The sequence below is a fragment of the Mustela nigripes genome, chromosome 6, assembly GCF_022355385.1.
Source record: "Mustela nigripes isolate SB6536 chromosome 6, MUSNIG.SB6536, whole genome shotgun sequence".
Taxonomy (NCBI): Eukaryota; Metazoa; Chordata; class Mammalia; order Carnivora; family Mustelidae; genus Mustela; species Mustela nigripes.
Window position 1 is genome coordinate 50294739 of NC_081562.1, and position 14647 is coordinate 50309385.

A 14647-nucleotide genomic window follows, 5' to 3' on the forward strand; every position below is an offset into this window, starting at 1 on the left:
TAGGAGGAACTCTGTCATTTAGCACCTGCAGAATTTAAATGCTGATTTGGCTCTGATGTAGCCATGTGGAGGATATGAAGGACAGAAAAGGGGACAGCCCTGGCCATTGTATCTGAGCTTTTAGAAATCACACATCTCAATGCACTACAAAGTCTAGACACAGAAGTCCCTAATTTACCAGGCCTGAGGCTTTGAATTCTTAATTTCCTCATTGTTAGGGATTTCTGTAGCTGTCACACATTTCTGGCAAGCATTGTGAGGAAACTTATCCTCTTCAGTTAGAAAACTTCACTCACACTGGAGCCTTTGGACAGTGACAGCAGCCAGCACTCGCCTTTTTTGTTCGTAGACCTTCTACAGGGTTGGTCTTGGCCGGAATGTCAAACGTTGGGGCAGTTCAGCAGGTAAGATGGATAATGCTGTCACTGTCTCTCTGTACTACCACAGAAACCACAACTCGCCCACCCCATGCTGGTGCGAAGAAATAAAAATCAGGAAACTTTTAGGAAATGACTTTCTTTGGAATTTTCTGTTCCACACCAAACTCCTTATTATCCCTGGGTCTTTGGAAGAGGTAACACATTCCATTTCAGAAAAAGACATTGTGCTGAGATGGAAATTCCGTATCAGAGAGTTGATCTGGAGCAGAGAATGGACTTTAGAGGGATACCTGGGTGGCTCAGTCATTAAGTGTCTGCCTTGGGCTCAGGTCATGATCCCGAAACCCTGGGATCGAGCCCCACATTGGGCTCCCTATTCAATGGGAAGCCTGCTTCTCCCTCTCCAACTCCCCCTGCTTGTATTCCCTCTCTGCCAAAAAATCAAATCCTTAAACACAAAAGAACGGACCTTAGAATCAGCAGGATCCTACTACTACCAAGAAGGAAAAAAAAAACCTTTTCTTTTACTATGCCTACTTTTATCACTTTCCTTACAAAACCTGGGTCTCAGCCTCTTTTCCCAGTCCCGATTGATGGTACCTGGATCCCCCTGGATGCCCAAGCCAGAAGCCAAAGACACACGCTCAGGCCCAACCTCACCCCCCAATATATAAATGCCCATTAAATCCCATGCACCACCCCCCAAACATCTCTTCTCCAACCCCATCACTACTACCTGACTTTAGAACCTAATAATTTTGTTCAAGCTACTGAAATCATCTTTTTGCAAGGAACTTGGCCCCTACAGTCTCCCAAAACATAATCTACTAAACTCCAAAGTGACCTTCATAAATTTCAATTCGCAGAGCTCTTAAAATGCATCTAGTGTTCTCCATCGCATTCAGGAGAATGTCCAATCTCTTTGGAAGAGCCTTTGTGCCTTCCCGACTCTCCAGGGTCCTCCGCTCAACCTCCATTTTCACACTGTGCTCCAGCCACAATACTCCATCCTTGTGGCTGCCTAAGACACCAAGACATCGCCCGCTGCATAGGCTGGGCACCCGCTTAGAGAACTGTTTCACTGTCTCCATGCCATGTGGGGTCAGAGGCGTTGGCAGGTTCCATGAGCACATCCTCCCCTGGGCTCCCACCATGGCCCCTTCTCCCTGGCACGGCCTTGAAAGCCTCAGGACACTGGAGCAAGTCTACTCGGCAGCACAGACAGCAACCTTAAGCAACAATCTAAACTGGGTTTGGAGACCACTGGGTTTGGAGACCACCAGCCCGCCAGTGAAAAGTGGGGATTAATGTGAGGCTGGGGCCACCGAAGGGAGGGGTGGGGGATATGGAAGATTTCAGAAAGAAGGTGCAGAGTGGCCGGTTTCTTCCGCACACCCTCTTGCATCAACAGACCGACGTTTGGCCTAGAGTGGCCGGCCTCCAGCCAAGTGACAGACGGTGCTAGAACCGAACAGGCACAGAACAGAGGACAGCTGACAGAGGTGAGAACACCTTGTTTTTAAGTGCTTCAGCACAAGGTGACGCTACTGAAAACACATAGCCACGGATGAGCACACCGAAGTGAGCGGCACTTAAAACTGGAGCTTAACTTAAAAAACTTTAAAAACTTAAAACTCCTACCATCCGCATTTTGCTTGGACTTTCAGCATCACTCAGGCCACAGGCTCTTTTGGACCCGCGAAGTTCTGCTAGATCTTCCTCTGGGTCGACTTGAACAGAGAAAGCTGTTGTCCATTCTCCAGGATAGGCAAATGTCTGGTCCTCAGCCGCAGAGGCCTCGCTTCCCTTTCCGGGGATATCGGTGGTCACATTGCTGGTTGTCACTGGAGGGAATGGGGACCCTGAGGGCTGTGTGCTCGGTCCTCTGCACTCTCCAGAGCTCTGCGACGGGGAGGCGACATCTGCTGGAGGCGCACAACTCCTGGAGAGCTCATTTTGCAAAAAATGTTTTAAGCGAGTTTTTCTGGGAGCGCTGCTTCTCATAATTGCACTCCGGAGGTGAGACTCTTCTGCAATGACGTACACTCGGCAGCGGCCCCTGGTCACCGCAGTGTAAACGTGCTGCCAGTGCTGGCGGCCCGCCTTCCCAACCACATACACGACCGTCTTCTCCTCGGACCCCTGGGAGGGGATAATGCAGGAAGAAGAGTTAATGTTGCGTCATGGGTTCATGTCTTCACACAGCCTCAGTCTACCCAGACAGAAAAGAGAGAAGTCCCCAAAGTGCTACCTGGCCAGAATGTTCCTATAAATCCACCTTACAGTTCCAGTTTATTCATCACCCAAAAACTCATGTTTCCTAATTATGCGCTTAGGTTCAGGTCTTAGAGATGCGCAACTAGAGTATAGAAACCCAACAATAAACTTGAAAGACAGTATGAAGTGCCAAATCTTCCCTAATAAAAGAATTTTCAGTGATCGTATGGACTCTATGTACAAATGTGTTGGCCCATTGGTACTTAAATAGCAAAAAATAGACACCTTAAATATTCAGGAATAAGCGCATAGATAAATTTGCTTCTTTGTTTACATTTATATCAAGTATCTGTATACAGACATTTGATAAACTATTCTGCAAATATCAAAGATGCTTTGAAATCTAACATTTTAAAAACTGGATACTTTCACGTAGAAAATGATCACAACTATGTAACACAAAATAAAATTACTCTGATCCAAAAAAGTACATACAAAATGAACATAAATATCTGACAAGAAAAGTCACAAAAAAGGAGGAAAAATTCTATCAAATATTTAACTAGGGGTGGGGTACTGGGGTGGCTCAGTCAGTTAGGTGGTTGCCTTCTGCTCAGGTTAGGATCCCAGGGTCCTAGGACCCACATCAGGGTCCCTGTTCGGTAGAGAGTCTGCTTCTCCTTCTCCCCCTGCCTGCTACTCCCCCTGCTCGCTCGCTCTCTCTTAAATGAATAGATAAAATCTTTTTTAAAAGTTCTTTTTTAATTAAAAAAAAAAAATTAACTAGGGGCACCTGGGTGGCTCAGTCAGTGAGCGTCTGCATTCAACTCAGGTCATGCTCCCAGGGTCCTGGGATCAAGTACCGCGTAAGGCTCCTAGCTCAGCAGGGATCCTGCTTCTCCCCGTGCCTGCCATTCCCCCTGGTTGTGCTCTAATAAATAAAATCTTTAAAAAAAAAAAAATTAACTAGTCTGTCTCCAAAAATGGAGGGCGCTATGGATGATTCTTTTTTCTTCTACTTTTCTGTATTCTCCCATTGTTGAACCATTTATTGCTTTCATCATGATAAACAATGCAAAAGAACAATGAACATTTGGTTTTTAAGTTTAGCAAGCCAAGAATTATATAGGCAAGAAAAATGCCCAATGTCACCACATAACTGTAAGAAAACAACTTCAAGTTTCAGGGCTATTCTTAGTCCCTATATTTTCAGTGCCAACATAAACCAGGGAGTGCTGTGAATCATTATCTCGTGTCCCCACATCCCCCTAGACCAAAGAATTGTGGGAAGACGAATGACAAGACGGGGCATTCAGAAAATACAGATCCACAGTTAAAACCCTCTTTTTCAGCAAGCACTTCTAGCTCTCTAGACACAGAGAACGGGAATCCAGTCTTCAGATGATAAAAGTGTGATAAGCACTTCTTCAGGTGCCGCTGAGTCTCAGAAATCTACCTAAATGACACCTGATCAAATACTAAGTACACTTTATAGATACACAGCACCACTTCCCCCCGTGGACTTCGTACTGCATATTCCTAGGCAGGTAAATGCCTAACCTAAACTTAGTTCACTGAGTTCCTAATAATCAACGAACACAGAAAAACTTAACAGCGTCATAGTTGGTCTCCCTCAGACTCACGCATGCTACCACCCTCTGTCCTCACAGCATCTCGTGATACTTGTAAAAAGCAAATCCAATCGCATCGGACTCTGCTTAGAGCTGATAAACAGCTCCCAAGCTCTCAAAACGAAGTCCTGACTCCATCATATGGCTCACCTGCTCCTTCAAAGGCCAGCCTTGAGCCTGCTGCCTTCCCTTCCCCTTTCCTCTTCCTTCCCCCCGAGCCACGCTCCACTGGACACAAGGAACCTGTCTGTGGTCCTGCCAGGGCAGACCCACTTGCGGACTGTGCACTCTCGAGTCCCCTGTACTTCCTCCGTCACAGAATGCTCACCAAGCCGGAACAGAACTCTCCACCTCCCTGGCTGTATTCCTCACTGGACTGTAAGCTCTTCCTCATTCACTCTTCTTTATCCAGTGTCTCACTGAATGAATGATGCTAAAATGAAATGGTCATGCCAAAGATGTGCTCAGAAAGCAGGATGGGGACACCGAATTTCACCTCCATCGCCTACTAGAAATCATTCGTCCTCTTTTCATATCTTCCTTGAATCATTAGAACTATTGAACTTCTTGAAGGAGGCAAGTTTTTATACATTTACTTCTCTTCTCTAAATATGACCCGAAACTCAACATTTGGAAAAATAAACACAAAACATTCATTTCTTTTGAGATTTTATAGACTTAGAATGTGAAAGTGTATATGGACCTTAGAGTGGGGTTGGGGGGGCAAACCACTTTCTCTGTAAAGGGTCAAAAAATAAGTATGTTAGGTTCTGCAGGCCAGATGTTCTCTACCACAACTACTCAATTCTTTTGCAATGCAAAAGCAGTCATAGCCAATATGTAAATGAACTAGTGCTGCTGTGTTCCAATAGAACTTTATCTATAAAAAATTGATAGTGGGCCAGAAATGGATATCATACTAGATACTATAGTCCTAGAAGATGAAGGAGGTGACCCAGTCCCCAATCCTTCTACCTTCCCTTACCTCACGTTACTTCTCTGACCTCATCTCTTCTCACTCTCCAGTGCCAGCCTCCTTGCTGTTCCTGTTCTTCAAATATACCAGGCAGGCTCCCACCTAAGAACCCTGGCCTTAGCTATTCTCTCCACCTAGAATGCTCTTCTCCCAGACACCCACACAGTTAACTTCCTTACCTCCTTCAAGTCTTTGCTCAAATGCCGCCTTCTCAAACTAATGATGTACTACACAGTAACTAACTGAACATAATAAAACAATAAAATAAATAGCAACATGAAATTTTTTAAAAAATAAAGTTCAAAATACTTTTAGACTATATTAAAAAAAAAGAGCCACCTTCTCAATGAGGCCTATCCCAACTACTATTTAAAATGACAGCTTCATCCCACAACTATCCCCATCCCATTTCCATAGCATTTGCCAACCTCTACCGTAACTCATACAGCTGACCGTGGAACATGGGTTTAAACTGCATGGGTCCACTTATATATTAATTTTTCCTTCTGATAAATACAGTACAGCACTGCAAATGTATTTTCTCTTCTTTGTGATTGGCTTAATAACATTTTCTTCTCTGTAGTTTACTTTGTTTTTAAAATTATGGGGCTCGAACTTACAACCTGGAGACCAAGAGTCACATGCTCTACTGACTGAGCCAGCCAGGCACCTCCTTATGTACTTTATTGTTAAGAATACCAGTATACAGGGGTGCCTGAGTGGCTTGGCTGTTAAGCATCTGCTTTTGGCTAAGGCCATGATCTCAGGGCCCTGGGATTAAGCCTTCATCAGGCTCCCTGCTTGACAGGAAACCTGCTTCTCCCTTTCCCACTCCCCGTGCTTATGTCCCCTCTCTCGCTGTCTCTGTCAAATAAATAAATAAAATCTTAAAAAAAAAAAGAATACAGTATATAATACATAGAACATACAAGATATGTGGTTAATCAACTTTTTACATTATTGGTAAGGCTTCTGGTCAACAATAGACTACTAGTAGTTAAATCTTTGGGAATTCAAAAAATTGTACATAGATTTCTGACTACAAGGTAGGGTCGGTGCCTCAAACACCCACAGTGTTCAAGGGTTAGCTACCGTTTACTTAAGTGTTTTACTACTGTGTCTGTCTCCTTCCTCCTACCCACCAAATGTAATCTTCACAGGGGCAGGTACCTTTGTTTCATGGACTGATCTCAACCAAGCACCAAGAACAGTCTGACTCAATAAGTATTTGTTGAACTGAACTGAACTTGGAAGAAACAAACTACACTCATACAAGAGAGCAATCGTGAATGTTCTTAGAGGTAAGAGATGCTATTTCAACCACAAAATAAGAGCCAGACTCAATAAAAGGAACATTTAGAGACAGTTACTACAACCTTAATCAAGTACTAAAAAGACCCCTTCATACTCCATTTGCCCAGAAATGTAAAAAAAGACTGGATTATAAATTTGACCAAGTCTCTCGGAAAATACAGCAAAATGATAACGAGATGGAAAACAGGACAGAGACAGGATATTTGGATAATCAGTCTGGAGGTTGAACATAGAAGAAATTCTACAAAGATGAAACAGAGAAAACTGAGGACAAGAAATCTTATGAAATTATTCAAGAAAATTCCCCAAAATTGCATGATACAAGTTTTCAGAATTATAGAGAGCCCATCATAAACATCCATGGGAGAAACTGTGCCAGGACCTCACAGCCATGAACATTTGTACTTCTAAACAACTGTCTGTTTCATTTTGTTTTGTTTTGTGTTTTTTAACCCACAGACACAGTCCACTGATTGCCTCTCTCTTGGTTTGAAAATTTAGAGCCAAATCTGCCGTCAACACTAGCAGGCAAATAGGTCAGTGCGCAGATCAGCATTCCATCCCACTCTTTATTAGCCTTACCTTTATTTTCCACTTCACATCATTACTTTGTATTTAAAAAAAAAAAATCAGGCTGAATTGTGAGCTTTTTTGTATGTCATTTCAAATTCTTTTTGGAGCTGAGATGGAGTAGGTTAATAAATAAAACACCATCTACTTAAAAAAAACAAAATCCCTATGCTAATTAATTTTTGCCTACCAGTGGAGGATACAGGCTAACCTAAATTTTTCCCCATGCAAATGTAGGCTGACGCAGCCTCATGATTAAAGCAACATACCAACATCAAAGAGGTGTGCTCAAAACAAAGAGTTAAATAACAAAACCACAAAAAAAAACTTACAAGAATTCAAAAGTGTTAAAATAGAGTGAAGGGGCACCTGGGTGGCTCAGTCAGTTAAGCAACCAACCCTTGATTTCAGGTCAGGTCATGATCTCGGAATTGTGAGATCAAGTCCCATGTCAGGCTCCAAACCCAGTGTGGAGCCTGCTTAAGATTCTCAGTCTCCTTCTACCCTTCATCGTGTACTCCCCTAGCACCAAAAAAAAGACAAAAAACAAAAAAAACCCAGAATTTATATGCAAATTGTACTAAATGCAATGTTGTATCCAGGATAAGATCCTGGGACAGAAAAAGTATATTATTAGAAAACGAGCGAAATCCAAATAAAGTATGTAGCTTAGTTAATAGTATTCTTCTAATGGTAATTCCTTAGTTTTGACAAAAACATCATAGTTGTATAAGATGTTAACATTAGGGAAAGTTGGAGGAAGGGTACGTGGGGACAGTCTGTGCTATCTTTCCAACTCTTATAGAAAACTAAAATTCCCAAGTAGAAAGTAGGTGCCTCACAAGAGCAAAGGAAGAGGAGAAATTTATCAAAATGCACCCAGCTTTATAAATATAAATGCCTATGCAAATTATACCCCAATAAAGTTGATTATACAACAGTAAAAAAGCAAGCTGCAAAAATAAACACCCCGGTACCATTTATGTAAACCTTGGTAACCTGTCTCTCATTCAACAAATAAAGACAGCAAAGGTTAAGAAGAAAATCACTGAAGGTACTCTGTGGCCTGAAAACCTGTCCAAATAGCTTTATAAATGTCCACTGTTACCTGAAAAGTGTGGATAGTTCTTGCCCATGCATGTTTTATGTGACAATATTTCATTAGTTTTTCGAAGTCCACAGTTATTTCCAAACCAGCTGCATTATTAATGGTCAAAGATCTTCTCTTTCCAAAAGTTACATCAGTGACATCCTATAGCCAAAACAAAGAACTATTTTGTATGTTTTCAAATATGCACACTGTAGAGATACTCTATTTTTGTGTTGAACATAAAATAGCATGTATATTCACGATTATTAAGAACTTTTAAAAGGCTGAAAACCTATACCTGAGCACAAACTGAATACATATACAGCCAAATTTTAATCAGCTTAAAACTTGACCTCAGTTTGACTCTCTGGAGAACAGTCTGTGTTGTCTGACTTGCTCTGAAGTCTACACATTTCACTTCTTGCACTGTAAGTCTGCATATACTCTTTGTAAAAAGTTAATTTTTCCTCACAGCTTGTAAAGAATAACCTCAAAGTTTAAGAGGACATTTACACAATGAGAACAAATTCAAGGTAACTTCTTGTTTCTACAGGTAAGCAGCAACCAAAGAAATGATGCTTTGCAAAATACAGTAAGTGTGTCATTTGTCCCTTATTTTTGCTACCCAAGCTCTTCGAACTTATTAAAAAATGTTTCTTCACAAAGTCTTCCAGAAAATTTAAGAGAAAGAAACATGTCCCAAGTCATTTTATGAAGCCAGCATTACTCTGACACCAAAATCAGACAAGATATTACTAGATAACTACAATATCCCTCATAAACATGAATACAGGGTGCCTGGGTGGCTGAGTTGGTTAAGTGACTGCCTTTGGCTCAGGTCATGATCCCGGAGTCCCAGGTCTGAGTCCCACATCAGGTTCCCTGCTCAGCAGGGATCCACTTCTCCCTCTGACCCTACCCTCTCTTGTGCTCTCTCAAATAAAGAAAATCTTAAAAAAAAAAAAAAAAAAAAAGTGAATACAAAAATCTTTTTAGCAAAAAATTATGGAAGAATGTCAACTCTGATATTAGATTCTGAATCAAACCTAGGGTAATTTAAAAAAAACACACACCTATCTCTAATAGGTAAAAAGGTACTATTTTTCTGTTATCACTTGCCTTTGTTATAAAAAATATTTCTCCATTGCAGAGTCGAATATCACTTTCAAAGTCATGCTTATTTTTAGCAAAACCATGAGGAGTACCATTAAAATCGTCACCACTGGCCTCGCGTTCATTACTTTCCTGACTGGGAGAGGCAGTTCCAGGGAGTAACTCCGAGAGATATGCATTCCTGGTACAACAAATTTTATCACCAACTCCAAACTGAAGCCTATTCCGATGGTCTCTGGGTCAGAAAATGAGAATATGTCATTGAGGTTTAGAAAAACTCGATTTCATTTTAAGCATTAATCCCGACTCAGATCTGATCCAATTTTCAAGATGATTTCCATACTCTCTTTACTTCACTTTTGTTCTCCAAATGCCAACAAGAAATCGGGCTCCCACGGTCATGGTCTGAACTCCTATCCCCTCCGCAGCACTGCAAACCCAAAGACCCATCCCAGCCAATTTTTTTCAAATTAGAAATCTTGGCATAAATGCTGACATCTCTCTTTTCCTCTATGCTCTAAAAGTTACCCAAGATCTTACTGAGTCTACCTTTTAAACTCATCCTCTCCTCGCCAATCTCTCCTATCACTACCCTAATTTCACGTCTTAACCCCACATACACATACTTCTAGTCTAATAATTATGATTTTTATCAGGACAGCAGCAGCAAATTGAATAAACACTGGTGATATACCAGTTACTAGGCTAAGTGCTTTAGAGATATTATTTCATTTCACCCTCACTACAACTGCACAAAGGAAATGCTGCTCGGTATCCTCTTTTTACATATGTGGAAAAAAGAAACTGACCCCCACCCCCACCAAGATCACAGTCACTGGGACAGACTGGATGACCTCCTGCTGGTGTTCCCTAACCTCAGGTGGTTTTCATTGTGGCTTCCCTCAACAGACAGGGAGCTTCTTCTAGAACTTTCATATCTCTACGTTCTCTACACTTATTAAATAGTAAGTGTAGATAAATGCAAGACAAGTGAGTTAATTCTTCCGGTGTGTAAACAGAGCAACTTTTCCATACTCCTATTTCTCTGACAGATGTCCACAAAGGTGCTCTCTGCAGGTATCCAGTTGCTAAGGTTCCCAGACACACCTAGGCACATATCGTATTTGGAAACCATTCTGAATTCCCCACACTCATCTTGGAGAAGCTGGAGGTTGCCAACTTGAAAACCACAAGGAAAACTGTATTCCTTATTTTTCTGATGACACGGATTGCCAAAACAGTCAGTGCCTAAGCATACACATTATATTTAATTGAAGAGATCGTCTGACTTCACAAGTGAGAATAAAAATGATTTTTAAATATGTGGCTACAATGATAAAGGTCAAGACAAATAAAAGAACAGTGACTAAAGGAAGGACTGTCCTGGAGCTTTCCGATCTTTTGTGCTCACTTGATTAGGTGGCCCGTGTAGTGCTTGCAACAGCAGGCGTTGATGACGTCACAGTCTTGCCTGGAACACAGGAACAAGCAAGAAGCGAGGGTCACCATAATGGTATCTGTTCTGTGTTTACTCCTATTATCCACGATGTCAATGTACTACACAAGACTAAAAGTTTCTAGGAAGAGGTCCAGAAAAAACCATTTTAATTTTTATCTTTTCTTTTTCTGAAGTTTTTATTTTTAAGTAATCTCTACACCCAACATGGAGCTTGACTTCACAACCCGGATATCGAGAGCACCACATTCCACTGACTGAGCCAAGCCAAGGGCCTCTGTCATTTTTATCTCAATGTAAATCTTTGTTCCGCTCAGATTTCATGGGAGTTTCCAAAGGTAATATTCGGTAGCAAGAGCCTTATTTATTTTTTTTAAGATTTTATTTATTTATTTTGAGAGAGAGAAAGATAGTGCAAGTGGGGAGAGGGGCAGAGAGAGAGAGAGAATTCCAAGTAGGCTCCACGCTCAGCGCTCAGTGCACAGCCTGATGCAGGCTGGACCCCACAACCCCGAGATCATGACTTGAGCCAAAACCAAGAGTCAGAGGCTTAACTGACTGAGCCACACAAAGAGCCCTGTTTAAAAACTGCCTTCTGCCATGTCTAACAAAGAAAGACCTCAAGATTAGAGAGAGAATTCGCAGTGATGAATGATGAGAGTCTCCCATTTAAACAGCATCTATATAAGTTATGAGATTTAAAGGCAAGGCTGAGAACATTAAAATGCTGTAAATGCTTTACCTTCTAAATGCAATAAATTGTGATGTTTGTGCATCTTGTAGGTCATTTTCTTTGAGTAGGGTTCTAACTGCAGAATATAAATCTGGTAATTCAAGAGAAGAAAGTTAATAGAGAAAAGCACCAAAGTACAACATTGTTTTGACGGAGCAGCTCAGAATTCCTGCTCAGGGGGCTCTGGGAAATGGAATTCAAGCAGGCCATGGGGACGCCAACATCATTTGCAACAGCAGCCAGAGCACCAGGAGCGAGAACGACGATGAAGATCCCAGATGCCCTATCCTCAACAGAGGCGTCAACCACTAGCCAGGACAGCTCCTAATTTGTAATATAACCACTCGGCACTGATTTCATTTGCTCCCCCAAGATGCCCAGACCTCCAGGAGCCAGCAACTAAAAGGTTAACCCCTGACAGCCGGGGTGTCCATCCCAAGAGGGGCCAAACCTAGCCAGCTAGGAAATAGCTGAAACGCAGACACCGATTATATTCTAGTTAGAAATGTGAAGCTGAGGCTCTTGGAAGTAAAAGCCACTTTCCAAATGGCAGAGGTGGCCGGCCTCCCTTTTAGACCTCGGATCACTGACAATGATTAGAGCCTCCCTCAAAGCGCTGAGAAGGAGACTTCCTCTCATCTGTCTTACCAATAGTGCAAAACAGTGAACATTTCTCACAAGAGAGAGAAGACAGAAAAACTTAGGTAAGAGCATTCTAGGCTTATGTGCCTTCCCCTTGTAGCAGATGAATCACGTGGAATGAAAAAACCCAGGCCTTGTGAGGCCCTGCTCGAGGAAGATTAAATTAGTTGCTTATGAGCCTTTCGTTGTTCAGATGAAGGGAAGATTCTGACTAACAAATGGCCACTCAGCACACCCTCAGCCAACCCCAGGCCTGCCAGAGCAGGAATTTCCAAAGGTCTCACAGGATATTGCTTTCCTCTACACATACAGGATCGCGCTGTTCTGCTCCTTGCTTTCTTTATTCTCTCGACATCTTACAGATCAATACGTACACTGTATTTCATTGATTCTAAGACACGCATTTTTCTCACACTTCAGCACCTCTGAAGTTCTAGCCCAGCTATTAAGCCTGTCTTCCATCTCTCTACTTTGTAATAATGGGAATCATTTACTCAGTAACTTAATTATTAATGGAAAAGCACAACATGCCTCTCTCTATGGAATATTATTTATTCAGTTCTTTTAAAGAAGGGACTAACTTCCCAGTTGAAGTTTATAATTGAGATGGAAAAACAGCATCGGCTGAGCTCTGCTGTCATTCTGAAGCAGACCGCTCTTTTCTTAAAGTACATTCTCATTAACATAAAGAATGGGCACCGGAAATAAAACTAATCCTATTTTAGGTAGCCTCAAATGGAGTGACAAGGAGGGCACATTCCTTAACCAGCTAAGTCTCATTTTTTTATCTGTACTAGTACCTACTCTTAACTAAGCTGTTGTGAGAATAAATGTTACCTATTAATGATTCAAATATATTTAATAAAAAATCACAAAGCAACATGCAGCTTATCATCCTATTCATATTAAATAAATACTATATGTTTGTGTCTGGATATAATAAGGCTTAAAGGATCAACACCAAATTCTTACAGCATAGTAAGAGTAGTGGATGAGGAAGAAAAATAGTATGTGACTCTTTGGGGGTTGCCTTGGGGGAAATGGAGAGGAAGACAACAGGGAAATATTCATTTTTACTTCAGACACTTCTGAATTATTTGACTTTTTTTTTTTTTTTTAAGATTTTATGTATTTATTTTGACAGAGAAAAATCACAAGTAGATGGAGAGGCAGGCAGAGAGAGAGAGAGAGAGGGAAACAGGCTCCCTGCTAAGCAGAGAGCCCGATGCGGGACTCGATCCCAGGACCCCGAGATCATGACCTGAGCCGAAGGCAGCGGCTTAACCCACTGAGCCACCCAGGCGCCCCTATTTGATGTTTTTTAAGAAATAGAAATTATTTCCATAATTTAAAAAATGAAAAAGGCATTTATAGAATACTATGTATTATATGATCCCATTTCAAAAGAGAAAAAAATTATTATACCATGTGAATGGAACCCAACCCAAGGGAACTGTGACTATGACCCACAAAGCAGGAGAGGCTTACACATAAAGCAGTACAACCCTGAATTTCACATCAGAGTGAAAGTTGCTAAGTGGTTAGGATATACCCTGAAGAATGATGACAACACTACAATAAATGCTCGGTAATAATCATTTAAACCTTCATGAATTCAATTTTGAGGAAACCGTTACACTATTTTAAAAAAGCTTGCTAGGTATGTTCAGAATACAAATAAAGATCAAAAGGTTTAACGGATTTGTAATAGATCATTTACTATCTATTATTCACAAAAAACTAAGTTATATAGTGCCTTGAAATGGATGAATGCCCTCAACCCTCACAATAGCTCCATGGGCAGTGTCCTATTAATCCCATTTTACAAATGCTTATGTGATGTGACACAGGTCATACACGTAAGCGAAAAGACTCCGCATCCTGTGCTCTTTTTGACCCTGTTACGTTGTCATCCTAAGACCCATAATTGGAAGCAATCCCTGTCCATTTGATAAGAAACAGAAAGAACTAGTAGGAACTCAACTTGGCAACAGTTTAACCATTATTTTTGATTCTCAAATGTACCCAATAGCAAATGTAATTACTTTTCCAACTGCTATAAAAGAAAATCTTCATTAATTAGCATATGCTTTCTCCTGAATGAACTTGGATTCCTGGGGCTTTGCTTCATTTTAAACTTATCATCTACATCCACCTCTTCACTCAACAAATACTGAGCTCTTACTATGTATGTGTCAAGAGCTTACTTCTTGGATATGTGTGTATTTATATGTGGGTCATTAGTCGTTCCAAGATCCTTCCACCAGGAGATGTTACACATAGGATCTGTTAAGGCAGATCTGGTTACATATACTGGGCTCGGTTTTAAGTTTTAACCGGGGCGGGAGAGACGGGACCTTCTGCTGGGGTCCCAGTTATTTTTGACTAGGAGTTGGTGGGTGGGATGGGAGAGATGAAGTTTTTCTAGTCTTACTCATTCTCTCTGGCCAGGGAAAAATTGCTGTGGGTGAGCCCAAGGGGCAGCCCTCCCATGGCCAGGGCCTTGTTTTGTATCTGCAAATAAA

At 41.4% G+C, this 14647-nt stretch overlaps 1 protein-coding gene across 2 annotated transcripts in view; it reads right to left on the reverse strand.

Annotated features, from left to right (window-relative positions):
• The window catches only part of HELB (DNA helicase B), a 35338-nt gene that overhangs the window by 6784 nt on the left and 13907 nt on the right, over window positions 1-14647 (reverse strand). For both annotated transcript variants that reach the window (XM_059402522.1, XM_059402523.1), the window contains 5 exons: window positions 11490-11571; window positions 10703-10762; window positions 9298-9526; window positions 8197-8340; window positions 2022-2522 (listed from right to left, as the gene is read on the reverse strand). In XM_059402522.1, the coding sequence (XP_059258505.1) occupies window positions 2022-2522; window positions 8197-8340; window positions 9298-9526; window positions 10703-10762; window positions 11490-11571 (1016 nt within the window). The remainder of the gene's footprint in view (window positions 1-2021; window positions 2523-8196; window positions 8341-9297; window positions 9527-10702; window positions 10763-11489; window positions 11572-14647) is intronic.